General features: G+C 39.7%; 1 protein-coding gene across 1 annotated transcript in view; it reads right to left on the reverse strand.

The window, feature by feature from the left end:
- Positions 1-252: 252 nt before the first annotated feature.
- The window catches only part of MMP2 (matrix metallopeptidase 2), a 45,680-nt gene continuing 22,708 nt past the window's right edge, over positions 253-23,224 (reverse strand). Inside the window, exons 7-13 of the mRNA XM_024201404.3 lie at positions 22,450-22,623; positions 20,858-21,013; positions 16,690-16,819; positions 10,239-10,375; positions 7,648-7,807; positions 3,748-3,857; positions 253-1,325 (exon numbers count right to left, since the gene is read on the reverse strand). Of these exons, the coding sequence (XP_024057172.1) occupies positions 1,222-1,325; positions 3,748-3,857; positions 7,648-7,807; positions 10,239-10,375; positions 16,690-16,819; positions 20,858-21,013; positions 22,450-22,623 (971 nt within the window). The 3' untranslated portion in view covers positions 253-1,221. The remainder of the gene's footprint in view (positions 1,326-3,747; positions 3,858-7,647; positions 7,808-10,238; positions 10,376-16,689; positions 16,820-20,857; positions 21,014-22,449; positions 22,624-23,224) is intronic.

Below are 23,224 nucleotides of genomic sequence, written 5' to 3' on the forward strand. Positions count from 1 at the left end.
TGCATCTTGGCAGGGTGTTAGACTAGATGACCCTTGCAGTCCCTTCTGACCCTATGATTCTATGACATTTCCGATTGGTGTAAATTGGTGCAGCTCTATTGAAGTCACCAACTGAGAATTTGAACCTGAGTTCCTAAACCCTTCCAATATGCATTTCTGTTGTGGGTTAATATTGTCTTTCCTTTGACAGACACTCAATTTAACATGCTACCAAAATGCTTTGTAAATTCAAACAATTCAAGGAAGCATGTCTATGAGAATCACTGACAGCATCATTTGGTTTTATTTGTATCATTGGCATTTCTTGTGTGGGATTTTTTTTTTTTTTTATGAATAAAAACATTCCATCAGGTAGTAGATTGAAAATTTTCCATCGCCCAATGTATAAGTAAGCAGGTCAACAAATAAACAAACAAGCCCCCCAATGTTATAGAGAACAAACAAAATAAAATAAAATAAAACAAGTTAAACATTAGTACTTGGCTTTTTATGTATAATGCATCGACCTCAAAAATCTGAGTCATTCTGTCCATATAAACAAGTGATAGTAGTAACAAAGTGCATGAAGCAAATTGCTAAATTTTAACTAAGATATTAAAATAAAAAGTACTTTAAAACAATACTTTTAATACAGTTTCTTGCCATGATTCCATCATGCATCAACACAAATCAAATCCTGAGGCAACCTGTGCCTTTGACAGTCTTTCTGTATGACTATGTAAATAAATGGAAACGATGACCAAAACCTGCAAGAAGGTGACAAGCGTTGAGACAAAAGTCCATCTATATTCAGAGTTGTATTTAAAAAAAAAATCAAAGTGCACTGCTGGTACATCTCATTTGGGCCTATTTGGGACTGGTACCCCACAGGGGACATAACCAAAGTCCAAAGAAGTCAGTTTCCATTGACTTCACTGGATTTTGATTCAGGCACCAGGGGAATAAAAGGTGTTGGATATTCTGCTATTAGCATCACTATGACTAGCATGAAAATTGGAAAGTTGTACCATATTTTTGGGATATGTAAGTAAACATCTTTTGTATATTTAGGAGGTGCACACTCTTAAATTATCTGATGAAAGAAAGTGTAGAGTACTGGTACTTAGTGTTTTGGTACCAGTACCAGACTGGTCCATTAATTAGCATTCAGACCTATCTCTAATTACAGAAAAGGCATATAACAAAAAGAGTAAGTATTTGGTTATTAATATTTTATACAGTTCAGCAACCCAGCCAATCGGATTTTACATTGCCAACTTTAACGATCTTCAAGCTAGTGGCTTCCAGTTTTAGATAATACCAGTCCTTGAAAAAGTAGCTGTACCCTGTGAAGAAAAAAAAAAGATATATATTATGGAAAACACAATTCTTGATAATAGTTTTTGTTTGTTTATTATTTTAGCTAAATCTATAGGAATAGATGAAATTTTTCTAATGATATTTAGAAGAAATTGTGTTTTGTTTTTAACAGGGTTTTTAAAATTACATTTGTATTAATAACTTTATATATATATTTAATATATTAAAGTTATTAATACAAATGTAATATATGTTTATATATGTTATATATATGCCACTACCCCGATATAACACGAATTCGGATATAACACAGTAAAGCAGCGCTCCAGGGGGGTGGGGCTGCATGCTCCGGCGGAGCAAAGCAAGTTCGATATAACGCGGTTTCACCTATAATGCGGTAAGATTTTTTGGCTCCCGAGGACAGCGTTATATCGGGGTAGAGGTGTATATGAAATCCAGAGGGGATATCAAGGGAGGACTGATTTTGAATGAAGCCCATTTTGTGAGCCTAAGTTTTATGCACACAAATATTTGCTGGCACAATTAATGTCATTTTAAAATTTTGCTCCATGGTATGAAGGTGCGATCAGGTAGGCACCTCCGTGACATCTCACAAACACTTGTGCCTGGGAAGTTGTCAGTGCAAAAATGGAGGCCACTTCTGAAAACAATGGACTAGGTCCTTAGCTGCAGCTGAGATACATTCAGAGATGGAAGAAGCAAAGTTGGCTCCAAGCTACCAGTCCTGAAGCTTACCATGGTCTGATTCAGACCCTGGGAGAATTAGAACAGTGCTGGAACATGCTCTAACTGGCCACCCATGATTCCAAGAAGCCATGTGGGGAAATCTCATGGGCACAAGGATTCCCTGGTCACGCCCTTTCCTCTTGGAACACTTCTTATGTCAGAGGATCTTATGCTGACCCTATCCAGGACTAGAAGGAGAAGCCACAGGAAGGCAGCTAATCTGGTTTTCAGGCTTCACACCACAAGAATGGTGCAAAGCAGAGGGATTGGACCCAGACATCCAGTCCAAGCTTTAAGGACTGAGTCATACACATTTATCTTCCGTGTGTGACTGATTCTTCTCTTACATTCCTCCACATATAGAACAGGTTTGTAACCTCCTAGAGCAGTGTTTCCCAAACTTGGGATGCCGCTTGTGTAGGGAAAGCCCCTGGTGGGCCGGGCCGGTTTGTTTACCTGCCGTGTCTGCAGGTCCGGCCGATCGCGGCTCCCACTGGCCGCGGTTCACCGCTCCGGGTGAATGGGAGCTGCTGGAAGTGGTGGCCAGTACGTCCCTCAGCCTGCGCCGCTTCCAGCAGCTCCCATTGGCCCGGAGCAGCGAACCACGGCCAGTGGGAGCCGCGATTGGCCGGACCTGCGGACGTGGCAGGTAGACAAACCGGTCCGGCCCACCAGGGGCTTTCCCAAAGTTGGGACGCCACTTGTGTAGGGAAACACTGTCCTAGAGGATAGGTGACAGAAAAAACTAAGGCCTTCAAGCTACCCATGCGCAAGACATGGCATATAAAACATAAAGACAAAATGAAGACCCAGTATACAAATTATATTGACAATGAGGTAAGTGTTGGGTAGGTGCCCAACAGTTCAGAATTTGTATTCAATTCAAAAGTTCAGGTGTTTAGACAAAATCTAACATTGCACTGACTTTCTCATGAGAAGTCTCTTTTCCCATGAGGTTTTTGGCATTCTGGTTCTGGTCAAGTGTTCTGGAAGAAGACCCTTTCCTGAGGTATATTATTACTTCCACTTCCAATCCATGATGAAACAAAGTGGAGAAAACTCCTCCAAAGTAGAGATGTTCCAGTTGGCAAAACTTGGCTTCTGACTCCCCTCAGGGTTCCATATTTGGATTCTTACTCCCCCCAGGGTTCCATATTCCACAATATGGCTCAAACCCATCTCTACTCCAACCAGTTCTCTAATGGGCCATTTTAAACATGGGTTTGGAATGGGGAGGAACTGTGTTATCTAATTTGGTTTGCTCATTTCTAAAAAGGGAAAATGAGAACTAAAAATCAAAGGATTCCTTTGCAACTAAATCTCTATTTCTAAGAGACTTCCTTTCCCAGGGATAGGTGTCAGGGGAGCTTAAATACTTTCAATATCAATGGTAGCAGATTTTTTAAATACAAGTACTGCATGAAAGTGGTACTGATTTGAAAGGATGGTTGTTTTTTACAGGAACCAGAAACGTTCAGGAAATGTAATAATTCCTAAATATTTTTCTTTAAGAATAAATTGAGAGCAATGGGATATTTAACTGAAAAACTTTTTTCAGCTGGCAGCATGCCAAGCAGAATGATTGAGTGGCTGCATGTTCATTAACCACTAGAAATGAACGTCTCCAGGAAGTCCAGAAGTAGACAAGGGCAATACACACTTGAAAGGAAGCTCTATAATGACTTATGCCAGATCGCTCACCACTTCCGCTGAGATCCAGCACAGCATCTAGGTTATCTGGAACTCCATTCCAAGCATCAGCAATTAATTTAGGGAACCCAGGGTCCATTTTCTTCTTTACTTCATTGTACCTGCAGAAGATAACACCCCATAATCACATGTCTTTATTTAATTGTAACATTTGACACTACCTTTCAGGAAGTCACCAGTAATTGTGGCTGTACAAAACATTCACATGTGAAATTCAATAACCATGTTTTCACACTGTTTGTTTGATTAAACTGGTCCAATTTTGTGAAAAGCCTGTGAATTCTTGCAGCTTTTCCGTTTGAAAATGCAATCAGTTCTGAACTGAAAATGGATCTCACTTTCACCCAGATAGTCTTTTCTGAGCAACACCATCAATTTCCCAAAATTCATATTTTAAACTTCAAAACGTAATTCCAATGAAGATCAACTTTTGCTCTGCACCCAGCAACTTTTCAAAATGGCACATTTTGATGTATAATGGCCAGTTTGTGAAGATTCCATTCAAAGCTACATTTTTGAACTATAAAAATTACCCAGAATGAAACTATAAATAGTTTTGCATGAATTTTCACCCCAAATCTCCACTGTTTTCACACAGCCCTACCAGTGATGATAAAAAGGTTACAAGAGCTAAACTTCTTTACAATGTGTTACTACTAGTAATACCTTAGCTTGGAAAAACAGAGAATTTAAACCTGCCCAATTACTTTCATTTGTTATACTTTTGGGGCCAAATCCTCAGCTAGCTCCACTCAACTTATATCTACTTTCCAACAGCCTTTTGAAGTGACTGGAGCTTTGCCGATTTCTACCAGTTGAGGATCTGATGCTTTGTTCACTTTGGGCACTTCGCTCTAGACTAGCCTGTGCACAGGGAGAGGAAAGATGTAAGAAGCCTTTCCCCCATTTTCATAGCCCACATACAGTTAATCCACAAGTGACTGTCCCTATGCACATAGGAGCACAGGGACTAATCCCATTCTGTGACCCTCGGGATGCAGGATATCCCTCAGGGGGCAGGGACGCTATGGCCTGGCTCTCTACCTCACATGGACCTAGGGACTGAAACTGATTCCCAGAAGAAGGGGAGAGGAGAGTATGCAGGATTTACCAAGGGATGGTAGCAATGGATGTGCCTATGCCTCCAGTACAGGACTGCATCAATGAGCCTCAGTTTAAACTGTGATAGTGGACTGATCTCTTTATGATCATCTTCACTTCCTACACACACATACTGTACAGACGTGTTTATATTCCTGTTCTATACAGAGCCTGATTCTCCTCTCCCTTACTAGTTTTACACACACAAAACTCTCTTGATTTCGACTGAGTTACTCCTCATTTATACTGATGTAATTTAGATAAAAATTAAGCCCATACATTCAGAGAGAGATTTAAAATCATGACTTTTTTTTTTTATTACTAGTTAAGCAAAACCTACTTTGGGGGGGCTAAACCATCCTGCAGTGAAGTTTTAAAAGTTTAGCTGTGGAATTTATGAACCAACTCCCCTCACCACCAGCCCAATAAACCTCCCTGGCTTACCAATCCTGTTATGAAGACACTGAAAGGGAGGCAGTGGGCTTCATTCTGATACCTCTGTTTAAAGCTTGTGATAATGACATGAAAAGGACTTTTTGTAAAGTAGTTATTTTGATTCTGTCTGGCAGAGTACTTGTATAAAATAAAACAGCTGCATATTTAATGGTTATAATGTCTGTGTTAAACACAGTTGCCTTTTCCCAAATGTTTTTTGATTGCTTGCTATCTTCTTTACGCAGATATAAATCAGTTAAGCTGTTTAGTTGCTTAACAATAAATTATACATTCTACAGTGACTGCAACTGATAAGGGGCTTTGATAGAAATAGTGGCTGAGATCAGAGTGATAAATTTCTTGGAGACCCAAAGATACAGTTAATCAAAAGAGTGAGCGTTAAGGAGGAACTAGCAGCTTTGCTAACTCATGGTCTGTAATTTGAAGTATTACAAATGGCTATATTATAAATACTTGAAAACATTAAACATGATCAGCTGCATAGTTACTATTTTCAAAGTGAGTGATAAGCAATCTTTTGCTTTTTAAGATCAATGCCTGTATTTTCAGATAATGGGGAAAAGAAGAGTGCTGTTCTCAAAGGTAATTAATCATACTTGTCTTTCAAATGGTAACCTCTGTGAAAGGATATTTTATGTACTTATAGGAATTCATAGCCACCAGAATATAAAAAAGACACTTCATCTACTTTGTTCACAACATGAAATTATTGTTCATATAAAAAGGATTCAGGCACCCTAGATGTATCTTTGATATGTGATATAGCTTACATTTCACTGAAAGAATACTTGAAACTTTGGGAACATATTACATCTGTAGTAGGAGCTTCCTGGTTTTTCCTTGTTTCTATATTGTCAATTAATGAATGGCTCTTATTTCTACCTGGAATTTAAAGTGTGTGTTCTTAAAACCAAACCCTGCCCTAATTCCATGTGCGAGGAAGGTCTGTCTGGTGATTAAAGCAGGAGCCAGGATGTCAGGATTCTGCTCCCAGCTCTACTACTTTCTTGATGTGTATTCCTTAGGTAAGTCACCGCAGTTCAGTGAAGCACTCAGACAGGTGACTAATTTTAAGAACCTATTTTTGTGCCAAAACCTGCTGACAGTTATACTCATGCAACTCCATGAAATAAAATAATTTTTCTTCAACTACACCATAAGCTATTTGATACTAACCTTTCAATCACACTCATAGACCTGCGGTTAAAAACATTTCCTTCTAGCACAGGACTCAGTTAGACTTTCTAGACAGGGACGGGTGTGAAGGAGCTGTCCTTTCCTTCTAGCACAAAGTTAGCCAAAACTTCCTGCTGTGCAACTCTTTGAGTATTACTTTGATTATTTGGGAAGGAAGAATAATTTTCAGGAAACTGGTTTCAGTCCCCAGATCTGCCACAGACTTCCTATGACTTTAGTCAAGTCTTTCAATCTCTCTGTGCTTCAATTCCCTTTCTGTAAAATGGGGATAATCCTTAATTTCTCCCAGCCTTTGTCTGTCTTGTCTATTTAAAGTATAAGCTCTTTGGTGCAGGAACTGTCATTTACTATATGTAACTACTATGCCTAGCACAAAAGGATCCCATCTTTGTTAGAACCTCTAGGCGCTATCATAATACGTGATAAATAACAAAAATAAAAATATGACATTTGAATTCTGCCTTTGGTTACTTATGTTGCATAATATTATTTTAACTCTCTGACAGACATTTCCAACATGACTCTTAGGGCACATTAATATACACACTAGTATTTCTGGGTGTCTGTGGACATCCTTACAAAGAGTGTTTGCCTTGCTGTGCATAGAAAACATATGAAGAGGATTGCAGATGCGGTCAAAATAAATTTCAAATTTAGATTTGACAAAAGATTAACAGATATATTTCAGCAGGATGTGCCCAGCTCCCCTCAGCACCAACTAGATAAGTAAAGGAAATATGTTAGCCCTTTGTTATTTCTGTGTCTACAAGAAGAGCAGTTATCCGAAAGTTTGCTAGCCTTATATTGTCCCTTTCCCTCCCCAGTTTTCTGGCCAATGCCCTTCAGGAATAGTGGTTTAAGGGGAGATTTTTCAAAGGCATAGATGGCAGTTAGCTGCTTAACTGCCAGTGACTTTCACCTAGCTGCTATTTGTGCCTTTGAAAATCTCAGAGATTTATTCCAGGCCTTGTCAGCTGACCACCTTGTTTCTGTGCTGCCAAGGGATATAATCTTTTTAGGCTCTTGTCTGGCAAAACATTTTGCAGCAAACACCTGAGCCTAAATGAGAACAAGTATCCACCACAGCAGCTGTGAGCTTAGTTAAGGGCTCACCACCTTAACTGTAATGTGTCTCACCTCCAAAACTTGTCTCCTGCAAAAATGTATGTTTTCTTGTTTTTGCTCCAGTTAAAAGCTGCATTGACGTGTTGTACCTCGGGAGGTAACCCCAGACTGGTGAGTTTCTTTGGATGTCCTCTCTCCAAAGTACTGGCTGAATAAACCCAGTACTCATTTCCTAAGTGGGAAAAACACTTAAGTTACATGGTAGTTAACTCTGTTACAAAGTGGATTAACTGAAAAAGCTATTTCTGTTTTGTGACACTTTATAGGATCTTTTATCATCCTGCTTATATTACTAGTAAACAGTGTGTTCCAGTAAGCAGAGCACTGGACTGAGGCTCAGGAATTATGGTTCTGTTCCTGGTTCTGGCATTGACCTGATGCTTGGCTTTGGACATATAGCTTCCCCAGTCTGTGTCTCTGTTTCCCCTCCTACTTGTCATCTGGCTTGTCTATTTAGATTGTAAACTTTCTGGGACAGTGGGTGCCTCTGACTATGAGCATGCATAGGCCTTGCTGTCAATTGGGTTTACTGTAATACAAATAATTAACAATGATAATCTGGTTGGATGATGAAGTCTTAAAGCAGGCCAAATGCAGCCTATCTCCATGTATCTGTGGTTTGTTTATTTCAGAAATTTCAATTCATCCATCAAGTTAGATACAAGAATATCACATATTAAGTGGTCGTCTATATCTCCATTTTAAAAGGCCCTGATTCTGTGGTCCTTGATTTCTAATATGACCCAAAATACGTACAAATCAAAGGGCCAAATTCTGCAACCTTTACATTGTTTGGTATCTTACTCAGTGAATATTTCCATTGACTCCAGTGAAATTATCCACCGGTGACCACGGAAGCTTTCGCCATGAGAGAATATGTCTATTGGCCATAATTATATTACAATAATTGTGAATGTCAGAAAGCTTTCCATTGACTTCACTAGGAGTTGGATCTGGAACTAAGTTATATAACACGAGAAAGGTGTAAGGTGCAACATTGAACTTCCTGGCAAACTCACAGATTCACAGATTCCAGGGCCACACGGGATCATTGTGATAATCTAGTCTGACCTCCTGTATAACACAGGCCATAGAACTAACTCAAAATAATTCCTAGAGCAGAGCTTTTAGAACAACATCCAATCTTGATTTAAAAATGGTCAGTGATGGAGAATCCACCATACTCAGATTAAATTGTTCCAATACTTAATTACTCTCGCCATGGAAAATTTACTCCTTATTTCCAGTCTGAATGTGCCTAGCTTGAACTTGGATCGGGTTATACTTTTCTTTTCTAGACTAGAGCCTATTATTAAATATTTGTTCCTCGTGTAGGTACTCATAGACTCTGCTCTACTTCAGATTCCCCTGTTTATGCATCTCAGAATTGCATTAGCTATCTTGGCCACAGAGTATAGTAGGAGCTCGTGTTCAGTTGATTATCCACCACAACCCCCAAATCTTTTCATAGTCACTGCTTCCCAGGATAATCTTCTCCATCCTGTAAGTTACCAGCATGGCCTGTCAGAAGCAAAATGTGGATGTTCCTGTACAAAGGATTTTAGGGTACTTGGGCTAGAGGCAGTTTCCTACTGATCTTTTAGCGTTTGCTAGTCTTTCCTGTTTAGAATTTTTCTAAAGCAATTGCATTTCCCCGCAAAAAACAAAACAAACAAACAAATGACACCAAACCAAACAAAATAAAATCTCCAAAATCCCACACAACTAACAATAATATTTACTGGAGATAGCATATCAATGCATTTTGACTGTGCTGAGTTTTTATTTTTTACCATGTAGCTTAACTCCAATAGCCAATCAAACATGGGGAATAAAATAACAATACTTTCCTCCCCGTGCAGAAAATGTACAGCAGCATCAACCATGTGTTTTTTACATGGTTGGAGATGTTTAGTCATGTTGCAATGGATTCTGGAGGATAGTTTTGGCTGGCTCGGTTTTCCAAACATTGAAAACAACCTCCCAGCTGCAGTAGTTTGGCTAGGCTAGCTGGAGCATATATACGACTGACTTAAAATGGATAGTATACTGATTTGTATCTATTATTATCCTCTCCCGTCAAGCTAGCTAGCATGCCCACGTGCATCCTCTCTGCCTGATGAGTAATCCAAGTTAGACTCCTGGAATGCAGAGCAGGAGTTTGTCTTTGACAGGCAGTAGAGGTGCAGCAGGAGAACATGGAAAGGAATGGAATTAAGTCTAAGATTCTCAAAGAGAAGTGATCTGTACTGATCCTGTAGCTGACAATGAGAGTGACCTGGACAAAGTGAGGTGTGACATTCAGTGTGAGTGAAATGCCAGCATTCACATAGAGTGAATCAATTCTGCATATTGCTGAGCTTTTCTTTCAAGACGCTAACAGCCTTTCAGCTCCCAGTGGGTTAATGGCAGTGGAGGATACTCCGCACCTTGCAGGTTCTGGACCTTTAGTTCTAGGAAAGGAATAGCTGAAATCTGACATTCATAACAGATCTGATATGGCTGCCCTCAGAGGTACATTTCCCTCATCCAGCTTAGCATTTAGAAGACTGAATTTGAATGCAGCGCTTATGCAAGCTATGTTTACAACTTCAAACCAATACCTGAAAAAAACACGGTCTTCTCTTCCTGAGGGGCCTCATAGACAGCATCAATTTTTTCTGGCACCTCCGGCCAGAATGTAGCAACAAGCAAGGGACCTGTGGGTTTATTTCGGGGGTTTACAGTCCTCCACATGAATCTGAACAGAACAGAAAATGGCACAGGCTTTACAATGAACTGATTCATCGGCACATCTGTTTCTCATCATATCTGGCAAAGGCATATGTGCCTGAACACGCACATGCTCTCACATGGTCTAGCAACAGCAGCACAAACTTATAACTGCTTGGCTATACGTTCAAAACTGTGCCTGAGAGGTTAAATGAATCCTCCTGCAGCATGCTAATGAAATGGTTGCATAATCTGCCGCCCGCCGGAACCCCACTGAAATGAAGTAGATTGATGGCTGAAGGGTTCATGTTGCTTCTTGCGCCAGAGTAAAATGTATTCTGTGCTTCAATTATACAAATAAAACCATTTACAAGGCAGTTACATGATTACAGTTATCCTGCTGTTGTGTATGGAGCAGATGGACAAGCATTTGACAAATGCAGACATTTGCATTCCATGAATTGCTCTTGCAATTATTATTGTAGAGACTAAAAGTTCAAATCGAATAACTATATATCAAGCAGCTGGGAAGTGAGCTTGGCTGTAAGAGAAACCTTAAACATTAAAAATGTTCATTAGAGAAATGCTTATTTTATGTACAAGCAGTATCCTCATTTGATTTAAGATTTTAAAAACTAATTATCTTTCAATGTCAGTGCATTGTGTAGATGGCACTTGATATTAACAAAGGCACTACTGTTTTTCTCCCCTGTTGAAGGAACAGCCTTTTTCTCCCCCCCCCCCCCCGCCCCAACAGAACAAAAGCTTATAGCAGTTTGCCAGATTTTTAAGATGAAAAATCAACAAGCTAGCCGAAGCCCTGTTGCAACAAAAGCTGGATTTGACCTGATAATTAGTTTACTAGCTACCAGCTAAAGTATATCATTCTGAAAAGTAGAAGCTGAAAAAAGTGTCAGTTTTTCTCACCCCTAACTGGAATCCTTTTTCTCATGAAACTCTCAGAGACTGAAATTGTATTTCAGTGTTGCCTAAAAATTGCAGGATCAGGCCCTAAATTGCCTTTATAGATTGCTATACCACCATCAGTTGAAATCTGACTATCAACAAACGGAGCTAGCAAGGACTCAAATTTAGAGCATTTTAATATGTATTTGTAAGTACGATAGTTTTTCGTCTCATTTCTAAAATTAAACAATTATGATAATAGGGTGTAGTAGCTGATATGAGCAAGACAGCAAATGGCTAAACGTATGTTACTTTTCCTCTTTTTTTTTTTTTTTTACAAAAGTTTTGTTAGATATAACTTGAGATATGGTCTTAATAACTAGGATAATGATGTCTTAATGTGTTCTATTTTTCATTGATATAAACATCAATTTCATATTTATTTTTAATGAAGAAGTCGTCAGAGTAGCTATAGCAGGAGACACACACAAAAAAGCAAATTTACTGATACACTATATGAAAAAGGTTCTTTTCCTATTGCCTATTATATGTTTCTTTTCTTTCACAGAAAAGCAGATCACATGTGCCATAAGGAACTCCATGTAACACATATCTGCCACTACATATATAGCTTTTAATAAATGATTATCCTTAGAGAAGGGCCCAAGCTGCAGAATTCTGATCCATATTAGTGGCTCTGCTCCCCTTTGCAAAGTTTGGATCAAATTTAGGCTCTAATCAGAGAAAAGGGCCAGTGATCCATATCCACATTTGGATTCTAAACCTCCCCGAGCCCAGAAGGGTTCGAAAGCAGGGATGTGGTTCAAGCCCATCTCTACTGAATGGAGCCCATCAAAATATTTTTGACACAACAGTTTTCTGTTGGAAAATGCAGTTTAGTCAAAAGTGATACGTTTTGTGGTTACGTGTTGATTCCAGCAAAAAATTCAATGGCAAAAGAGAAGAAATGAACTTTCTTGTTTCATTTCAATAATGTTGAAACATTTTGTTTAGACTTTTACATTAAATATTAATTTAATATTGTATATTACATATACATATAATGCATCCAATATATTATGTTTTTACATTTGTGAAACAAAATGATTCAGTGGATTTGAATTTAAATTATTTGGACTTTTCATTTTGCAGGAAATTTCAAAAAAAAAATTTTTGTTCCAATTGAATGAAAACAAATTTCTAAATGCTGGAATTTCCCACTGAACACAAATTCCAATTTCCTCCCGGCTCTACTAATTAATAAGATTGCTTCATACATCCTCATTGGAAAGACTAGCAGGTCTTTTAATACGGGACCTCTTGCTTATGTAGAGTAGCACATATGCACAGTATTTCCCTTCCCTCATTTCTTGATTCTACCTACATCTGTATGGAGAGGAAAAACAAAAACAAAACCCTTTGCTTTGAAGAGTTCATCTAGTCTTTCTCCTTAGTCCTCTCTCAGTCTTATATCTATGTGATATAAAAATTGGATTCTTTGGTCATTTTTATTATTAAGGTGGGTGAGTCATAAAAGTCACAGGCCCCATGATTCAGTGTTATTAATTCCAGAAATGGATCACAAGGTTGTTTTCTGCCTTCTCCTCTAATATTGGGAAATCCAGGAGACTGATAGGCGAATGAATTCCAAAGTAAACCAAATAAATAGTCATACCCTTTCTTTGCTGAATGTTAGATAAAGTATGAGTCAGTTTGAACAATTTGTTTTAGTCTTTATATTGTTCTTGGAACAATTAAATTATTCCGACTGCATGTTGAATTTCATATTTCCCTATGATTTTGTATATTATAAAATGTTGACCTGACACGGCTGATGCCTTGTATATACACATTCATAATACTTGCACGTGAGTTTCAAGTGCAAGAGACCTATGTGAATAATATAGTTGATTAAAGCAAGGCAATTGTTGATTACACTAATGCTATGACTTGCACTACCACTAGCAGCTGGCAAACAAAGGAAGGAGGGGAGACAGGTGGAGAGGAACTGCAAGAGACTGTTGCTGGGCTCAGCAGAGGTGCCCTACATAAGGAAACTGAAGTATGGTATATTTATACACTTGACAACCTCCTCTCTCTTTCCCAGGACATTGAATGGAAATTTCTTCAGGAATCTTGGATTTTAAAGGCTGGGAAACTGTTTTTAGTAGGATCTGTTTTCAGAGATGACCTCTATTTGTGAATTCCATTTGTGCCAGAAAATAATTATGGCTGTATTTTTGTGGAATATTAATATCCAGTGCAGTACTAAGGTGCTTTCCTGAATCAGGACCTGAAAGTCAAAGGGACTTAGAATCTAAGTGCCTAAATCTCTTTTGAAAATGGTACTTAGACTGCTAAGTCAGTTAAGTGTCGCAATGCTGAACACATTAATACCTTTAAAAACCTGGGCCTAAATGACTACCTGTTTACACCAGCAATATTCCATTGGCAAAAATGGAAGCTGGCTTGGGGCCTGGCTGAAAATTGGGACCTAAAAATGATACATATGGCATTGGAGTATCAATTTTAATACCACAATTCAGAAATGGTATGAGCTAGCCCCCAGTCAGGCAGGTTTTGCAAACGTATCAAGTTACTTTTGTGCAATGCAACAAATTTGACTCCACAGATTTTTTCCCCCTGCATTTAAACTTTGTCGTTGTTGTTTTGTTTAAAGGTGATTGACTTTATTGAAAGGCCATGTGTATAGCTAAAAGGAAGCCTGAGCTAAGGGTTGCCCTCAAATATCGAGGCTAGCAGAAGTGTGTGCCCTGTGTATGGTAAACAGGAAGTGGTTCGGGTCCTGGGGTCCAGCCCTTTGCAGCTCAGGCATGGAACGGTCCAAAGGTGGCTTTCTGCGATGTTTGCCCTCCATGGACTGCTTGTGCAACTGCTCACAGCCCACAAGGGACTTTTCTGGCAGCTGCACATCACCAGATTGTAGGGAAGCCCTGGCCACACCTACTTTTTGGGGGCCTGATAGGAATAGCACAAGAGCTTCTAAGTGCCCCAATGCCAGCAGAGTTTCCTTCCCAAGGGAAATCTCCTGAGGCCCCTTATACCGATAGCACCACAAAGCAGCTTCAGCGGGGGAATTTTCTTCATAGCCCATGTCTACACTAGCAGGGGGGGTCGACCTAAGATACGCAACTTCAGCTACGCGAATAGCGTAACTGAAGTCGGCGTATCTTAGGTCGACTTGCCTGGCCATGAGGACGGCGGTGAGTCAATCGCTGCCACTCCCCCGTCGACTCCGCTTCCGCCTCTCACAAGCTGGAGTTCTGGAGTCGACGGGGAGCACGATCGGGGATCGATTTTATCGCGTCTACACTAGATGCGATAAATTGACCCCCAGATAGATTGATCACTACCTGCCGATCCGGCGGGTAGTGAAGACCTGCCCATAGTCTCTTTACTGTGTTCCTCTCTCCTCCATCTGTCACCCCAGTTTCTGTTACTTGACCAGAAACCCAGTAACAGAGCAAAAGTTAACCTCCCAAACCTTGGCCCTTGATTCTGATCTCACATGCATGTAAATTGGGAGTAAATCCATTGAATTATTGGAGTTACACCAGTGGAGTTACATAGTGATGAATCAGGCCCCGAGAGCTTGCCTCTCCCTTCTGCTCTTTTCTGTGAAAGGATGATCAAAGAACATGGCTTAGGCAATATTATTTCGCAGAAAATCATAAGTGTTCCAGCTGAAAATTAAACGTGGAGGACATTTCTGGGCATACAACACCAGCAGGCACAAATGATTATTATATGGCCTGAGATTGGAAGCTCCACGGCAGATATTTTGTGAGCATGCCCAGTTTGGTTATTTAGTTCTGTTCAGTGCATCCAAGTCTCTTGTGTTTCAGCAGAGCACATAGCTGTTGTGGTTTCCAGTACTGCTGGAAAAATGGCCTTTGTGCCTGTTTATCTGGTTTATAATATAACCATTGACATTCTGATTCATGCCAATTTCATATTTTACAGCACTGCATGAGCAGTTTTAAACAAGGAAGTCTGCTTCTTTTAAACAAGTGAGATTTGTTTTTACATTTTTAGCTATTATTAAAAAGCATAATTTCTAAAATGAATTTACTCAAGCACAAATGAGTGTGAATGTGCACACATATATACTCCCCCACACATATCATGTATATAAACACATATGCTGAGTTCATAGATTTTACGGCCAGAAAGAGCCATTATGATTATTTAGTCTACTCTCCTGTGTAATACAATTCTCTGTTTTTGTGGCAATAATAAAACATTGGATTATTGGAGCAATGAGTGTACTTTTCACTCTTTTATTCTGTGTTACTTTTTGCAACTCGCAGACACTGAAATTGGATGGGTCAGTTCCATTTGATAGTTTGGCCATGTTCACTTTCTGGTCCTAAATCTGAGTTGTTGTGTTTGCGTTTCTCTCTCACTCTCACACTCACACTATATGCACATGTTCAGAACCTTAGCTATAGCCAGAGAATGCTTGGTGTAACCAAGCAATGGGGAGGCGGAGGGAGCACAAGAGTGCTGTTTATACTCCCCCAACTAGAGCTGGTTGGGAGTTTGCTGGCTAAAGGTTTTTTCATTACTGAGTCATCAAAACTGAACTATTTTGCAGAAACATATTTGTTTCAATGATCTTCTGGCAAAACATAAGTGGGTTCCAATGGAGCCCTGCCTGGTTTCCTGCCACCTTGCCTGGCGTGCTGCTGGGAAGTCCAGGCTCCCAAGGCCAGTGGCTCTAGGAGCATCCCTGCCATTCAGACTGTCTTTGAGTTGGGGACCCCAGAGCTTCCAGGCTCCCTGTGGCAGAGCCCAAGCTACTGCAGAAATGGGAGCCTGGAAGCCCTTGGTAGTTCCAGCTCTAGACAAACCTCCCAAACCTGCAGAAGAGAGCCTGGGAAAATCTGAGGCTCCTGGGACTTGTAGGTTCCTGGCTCCCTGTCGTTTAAACAAACAAACAAACAAAAAAGATTATTTCTTAAACCTTCCCCCCTCCCCCCCGATTTCCCTTCCATGGGAAATTTCATCATTTTCACTTTGTTCTGAAACAGAACATTTGTTTTCTGGTTTTCAACCAGAAATTTACAGAATTGCTTTGACAGTATAGCACGAACTTTCCTTCTGCTCCAAGTAATCAGAATCATAGGGTAAGACAGGACTACAAGGGTCATCTAGTCTAACCCTCTGCCAAGATGCACAGATGGCTCCAGCCTCCTTTTGAAAACCTCCAGTGAAGGAGCTTCCACAACCACCCTAGGCATCTGTTCCATTGTCGTCCTGTTCTTACATTGTTTCCTGAGATTTAATCTAAATCTGCTATGTTGTAGTTTGAACCCATTGCCTCTTGTCCTGCCCTCTGTCGCAAGAGAAAACAACTTTTCTCCATCTTTTTTTATGGCAGCCTGTTATCACTAAGCAATGTCTCTCACTTACCTGTCTTTGAAGAAAAAGGTTTCTCCTCTAATTTGGGATATACCATCAAATATGACGTCTTGTTTGCATAATGTTGGGGTGACTGGTCCAAGCGTTGGAGCTGGATCTGGCCCAAAATCAGTGGATCCTCCTACAACAAAGAACAGATTTATACTCTAATGTTTGAGTGTATTGTTGTTCTAATAATGTGAAGACCCCAAACTGCTATAAATCATTTAATGGAAACAATCACTTCAGTTGTTTGGAGGTTATATTTGATGGAAATTAGAAAATGTTTCAGAGGCTGTGTAGTTCAGTGGACAGGGCACTAGATTAGGACTCAGAAGGTCTTGGGGTGGGAGGAGTCTATTCCCAGCATTGCCACTAGCCTGCTGTGTGAGCTTTGTCAAGACATGTCATTTCTATGTGCCTGTATTTCCCCTCCTACCCATAGTTGATCCAGTCTATTTAGTCTGGAAGATTTTCAGGACAGACAATTTTTGTTAGCAATTTACAATTATTAACTTTGAGAATTTTTTTGCCCAGTGATGGGGTAGTTTAAAATATAACAAACTAAAGTTTCTTAAAACAGTGTATGCCATGGTATCTGAGCTGATGTGCAGATAATTCTGAATAAAGAGTACTATACATACCAGCTTTTTGTACTGCAATTTTTCCAGCCTGCTAATAGTTTGCAAGTCATAAATACCCATTTTGAGCCATTTGTAGCCTTTCTCCCTTCATTAAGAATCAAAATGTTCTCTTCAAAACATGCACTTTGCCATCTGTTGGATTTTATTTTGTTTTGTTATTTGGCCACGGCTGCATTGCCTGGTGTAGCATCTGGCTGCTCCTTAGCAATCAGGTGGTTTTACATCATTAAACAAAACGTGACTCCAGCTGATTTGATGTAGCTCTGAATAATGCTAGAAAATGTGTAATGAACAATAATCCCAAAAGCAAAATACAAGTTTGTTTACAAAAATGGAAAGTTCTTTGAGTTAAAGTATTACTTCAGTTAGTTAAAGAGGCAGGAAGGATGGTCTTCTGGTTAAGGCTTAGGCCTGTGACTTAAGAGACTTGGGTTACATTCTGAGTCTTCTAATTATGAACTTGTGAATATCACTTAACCTTACTGTGCCTCACTTCCCAATCTTTTGGTAGTATGCTGCATCCTTTTCTGCTTCCATCCCTTTGTCTTGTCTATTTAGATTGTAAAATATTCCAAGCAGGGATACTTTTTCCATGTTTATGTGCAGCACCTTGCACAATGAGGTCCAATCTTGGTTGGTCTCTTCAGACTTTACACAAATGATTAAATAATTTCAATTAAAGACCCCAGGAATTGGAAAAAATGAATATCAAAGTCATGTTTTTGAATAAAGAACTTATATCTGGTAATTATTTGGTATTATTATTAGCATTCCTAAGGTGTCCAGAACTACAGAATCAAGGCACCAGTAATTAGGAAGTGATGCAGTTAGAAAACCGAGAAGCCCAGCTAGAGAAATGATATGATCCTTTCAAACTGATCAGCAGCCTTATATTCAGAGATATTTTCATCCCTACATGGTAGCTTAGCAAATCTATAGACTGAATGGATTTTAACTGATCAAAGTCATAAAACCACCACCATGCAATATATGCTAAAATGATCTCTGGAGAAAAATAAATAAATATTAAACATGAACGCAGAATACAAATATCTGATATCCTCTTCTTCCCCACAGAAATCACGAGAAACATCTGGTATATACAGCTATCACCGTCCACACATTATCTACAATTGTTTTTCCTGTTGTGCAGCCTAAATCATTGGCTGATTGATAGGACGGTGATAGAGGTAACACACTACACATTATACTCGTAAATTCTGGTCCATCATCAATAAATCAATCAGGTGAGGAGGTTTATTATTCACATATCATTCTGAAACGTATCAGAAAATAACAAGAAACATCTATCATGTGGAGAATAATCACTAAATTGAGCAGAGTGGAGACAAGACACTCATGAAAAGCAACTTGTCCCTCCAGCACAATTTATTTTCATTTTAACCAGCACCAGCAATCACCAGCTTCTAAGTCTAGGGAGTGTCTCCTTAATGAACAAGGTAGAATTGTTCATTTGAAGCATCCCTATTTGAAAACAATAGTACGAGGATGAAGATGGCATGTATGTCTCCATCTGTGAAACAGCTTTACCCTCTTTGCATTGCTTTTAGACAAAAAAGGCCTTTGGAGTATAGACTTAAATGTCCTTTACAGGCTAAAAGAGTGAGATCCCTAGTTGGTGTCAGAAGAAGAAAATTGTATACCCAGCCATTAACCTCTATCACCCCATTGCTTCCAGGAGACTAAATGAAGAGCTAAATATCTGGCATGAAGTTTTCTCTGGTTGATAGTAGGTAGTACACTGTCCTTGGGAAAAGTTTCTACCCCCATGTTAGGCCCAGGTTCTGCCCAGAACTATGCATGCACATCTCCCATAGAAACAGGGGTGTGCGCAGGAATTTAAATGTTACCGCTTTGTGGGGGGGACACATTAAACACACATACATTATACACGTTAAACCATATCTACACATGTACATGCATCATATACAAAGAAATAAACAGCCACGTGTCCACCATTTAAACGAACTGTACCTTTAATCCACTTCGAATACGGGCTCCTTAACCTTATGGGGGGAACATGTGCAAACCAAGTAGGTGCATGTGCATCCATAACCTCACGTTACGGGGATACGTGTATGACCTCACTGTGTTTGCGCACTGCATGTTAGGAGGAAATATTTTAATAGAAAAAAGTGGGGGCAGAGAGCTCCTCCCACCCCGGGGCTGCAGCGGAGAGAGTGAGCTCCTGCACTGGGAGTGGGGCTTGGTGGGGGATGCAGAACTCCTCCTGCCCTGCGGCTGCGGTAGGGAGAACGAGAGAGCTCCCCTCCCCCAGGGTTGCAGTGGGGAGAGTGGGGGAGGGTCCATACCAGGACCCTTGCACTGCCCTCTGCCATTTAGTCAGGATAGCCCACCCCTTTAGCAATATGTAGGGCAAGGTGATTATAGTTCCCTGACACCTGGGCATGAGCTCGGAGTTAGGGACTACACGTTAGAGAGCAGGTATCCCACAATTCCCAGCATGGCGTTTCATAGCCAAAGAGAGAGAGGGCCTCTGAAAGTTCCACCTAAAGATTTGGGATTAACCTATGCTGCTCTGGGGCTTTCACAGCTCAGAAGCGTAAGTGGCTGCTTGTTACTGAATTGAGCCATAATAGGAAGTAGGAACACTAACAATATCTTGAGTGAGGCAGGCAAGGAAATGGAAATTTGCATCTCTAATTAATCAGAAGTGCACATTATTTATAATATTCATAGATTCATAGATTCTAGGACTGGAAGGGACCTCGAGAGGTCATCGAGTCCAGTCCCCTGCCCGCATGGCAGGACCAAATACTGTCTAGACCATCCCTGATAGACATTTATCTAACCTACTCTTAAATATCTCCAGAGATGGAGATTCCACAACCTCCCTAGGCAATTTATTCCAGTGTTTAACCACCCTGACAGTTAGGAACTTTTTCCTAATGTCCAACCTAGACCTCCCTTGCTGCAGTTTAAACCCATTGCTTCTTGTTCTATCCTTCGAGGCTAAGTTTTCTCCCTCCTCCTTATGACACCCTTTTAAATACCTGAAAACTGCTATCATGTCCCCTCTCAGTCTTCTCTTTTCCAAACTAAACAAACCCAATTCTTTCAGCCTTCCTTCATAGGTCATGTTCTCAAGACCTTTAATCATTCTTGTTGCTCTTCTCTGGACCCTTTCCAATTTCTCCACATCTTTTTTGAAATGCGGTGCCCAGAACTGGACACAATACTCCAGCTGAGGCCTAACCAGAGCAGAGTAGAGCGGAAGAATGACTTCTCGTGTCTTGCTCACAACACACCTGTTAATACATCCCAGAATCATGATTGCTTTTTTTGCAACAGCATCACACTGTTGATTCATATTTAGCTTGTGGTCCACTATAACCCCTAGATCCCTTTCTGCGTACTCCTTCCTAGACAGTCTCTTCCCATTCTGTATGTGTGAAACTGATTTTTTCTTCCTAAGTGGAGCACTTTGCATTTGTCTAATAGCATCTGAAAATAATAGGTCAGCCGGTACTTTTGATAAATGATGAATACCTTACCATAAAGTTCCTGGATTCCTTTAATATCATCCTGAGACAGTCTGAAGTTCTTGGTAAAGGTGTAGATTGGAGCCATAAGAGCTCCTGGGTCCTCAGAGTGCTCTAGTCCCATGGCATGGCCAAATTCATGAGCAGCAACCAAGAAAAGACTGTAACCTGAACAACACAATGAGTCCACAGAGGTTGCTTGTATCCGAATAAAGATATATTGCATCTATTATCCCAGTCCCATAAAATTGCCACCACTCCTCTCTCCACCAAAAGATTCCCATCATAAATATTGCTTGATGTGGAATTTCATATAATAATAATAAACATGCCATGCATGTTGCCAAGTCTTAGGAAATTTCATTAGACAGAAAGGTTTCTTTTAAATCCTATTGTACAGTTGACTCGTGCATATATTTTCATTGTCTCCCATGCAAAGTGCCCGTGAACATTGCCTTAGTACTTCTGAGAAGGAAGGAAGTACCGGTAGTTCAAGTGAAACGTTTGATTTATTTAGCATGGAAGAATTAAACCACAATCTGGACCTTGAATCTTGCTTTCAATCATTAAAAACCATCCAGTGGATATACAGAGTGAGGCAGGCAAGGGTTTTTTTATTTTATTTTAACAAAATAGCTGTTTTCATTATTTGTCTTGCTTGAGTTGAAGATAAGATGAGGCAGGAGGAGGCCTAGGATTAGTGCAGTAGCCTTTCACCTCTGGATTTCTGAGTTTAAAACCTACCTTAGGTCACTAGTACTTTTGTGCTGCCATCTTAGACTCTAGTACATATTTGTCAACACCAAGTCGTCACCTCCCTAATCCTTATTAGTACAGGAGGGCATTGATTCAGTACGGTTAAAGTACTATTGATAGGTGAAAAATCATCCATATTACAAAAGGGCAGCGTTTTATTAACAGTTACCAAATCAGCGTCTGAATATAGCACTTATTTCCTGTTCTAAAAAAATGGAAAATGCTTCTGTATATCAGATACCTGAATTTAGCAATTGTTGGTAAATGTTGCAAGTACTGCATTTAAAAAACATCTCTAATTGATTTACAAATAACACCAAAGATTATTAAAATGAAAATAATTTATTTTAAAAAAATATTTTCCCCACTTTTTCAAGAGTTGTGGGGTTTTGGGGGGGCTTTGGGGTTTTTTTTCTGCTAACCCTTTCTGGCAGTGGTGGGCAACCTGCAGCCCATGGGTTGACAGGTTGCCCACCACTACTTTAGGGGAACATTTATGATTAAAAACCTGTTTCCTTTCCTGTCTTTTAAAATATCATGCAAACATTTTTATGTATTTATTTTGACAAGCTTTTTCCAAAACCTAACTTTGGGTGCCAGATGTACTCTGAGAGTGTTCTTTTATTTTCAAAAGTAAAATATGCATTCCCAAATTTTTAGGGAAAGTAATGCAAGTGTACATGAATTATAAATATGGGCCCAAACTTATCCTGGATGTAATGCCAATTACATCAATTACTCACAGCATTTTGGTCAATGTTCTTCTATCATTGATTAGCCTGAGACAGAGGCGGGAGTAATACACATTATTAAAGGGTTTCAAGTTATTGTTTGAGAAACTGTGTTACCTTGATCTGGACAAAAGCCCCATTTGCGGTCATCATCATAGTTACTAGTGGAAGCACACCACATCTTGCCATCACTACGTCCAGCACTTGTGCAGGATTCATACTTATTGCCAAGGAAAGTGAAAGGAAATACGCAAGGAGCTCCTTCTGAATTTCCACCAACCGTTGACATTGCTATGGGGAAAACAATATTTAAATGCAATAAGTAGAGAATCAACCAGCTTTTGTGACATAAAACTGATATCACCTTCTCTTAAATCATACCTAAGCCCAGAAAGAAACTGGAAAATCTGAACTGTTGTAACAAACACGGAAACTGTGGCTGAAAATTACAGTTTGAAAAGGAAATTGCCTGCAACCGAGGAAAAGAGAGGGAAAGTCTAATTGTTCCCGCTGAAGCCACGGAAGCTAAAGACAAAAACTGCAATTGGCAACTACTTGAAAGAAGCAGTTACTCTACTGCAGCTCAATGGCATGTGGAATTGGAGGGGGAACTGATTAACAAAGTGGTATTAACAACTGGTATTAGCCTAATTAATAAGATCTTTTCTGGTAATGCTTTCAGTTGTCTTCCATGAGTAGATTTATTGATAGAAACTTTATAATTTTGTTATATATCAGCAGATTGTGAAGTGTCGCACTGAGGTTTAATTAGCTTCTGGGGACAAAAAAAGATCTTAGAGGAGTCAAAAAGTCAGATCTTGCACACTGCGACGGTTGAGGTGTGCTGACAGAAAGGATCAATTAAAATCAGTGGTTTTTAAACTAACTCTAA

Source organism: Terrapene carolina, unplaced genomic scaffold, assembly GCF_002925995.2.
Source record: "Terrapene carolina triunguis isolate 2854851 unplaced genomic scaffold, T_m_triunguis-2.0 Scaffold130, whole genome shotgun sequence".
In the NCBI taxonomy this organism is placed as follows: domain Eukaryota; kingdom Metazoa; phylum Chordata; order Testudines; family Emydidae; genus Terrapene; species Terrapene triunguis.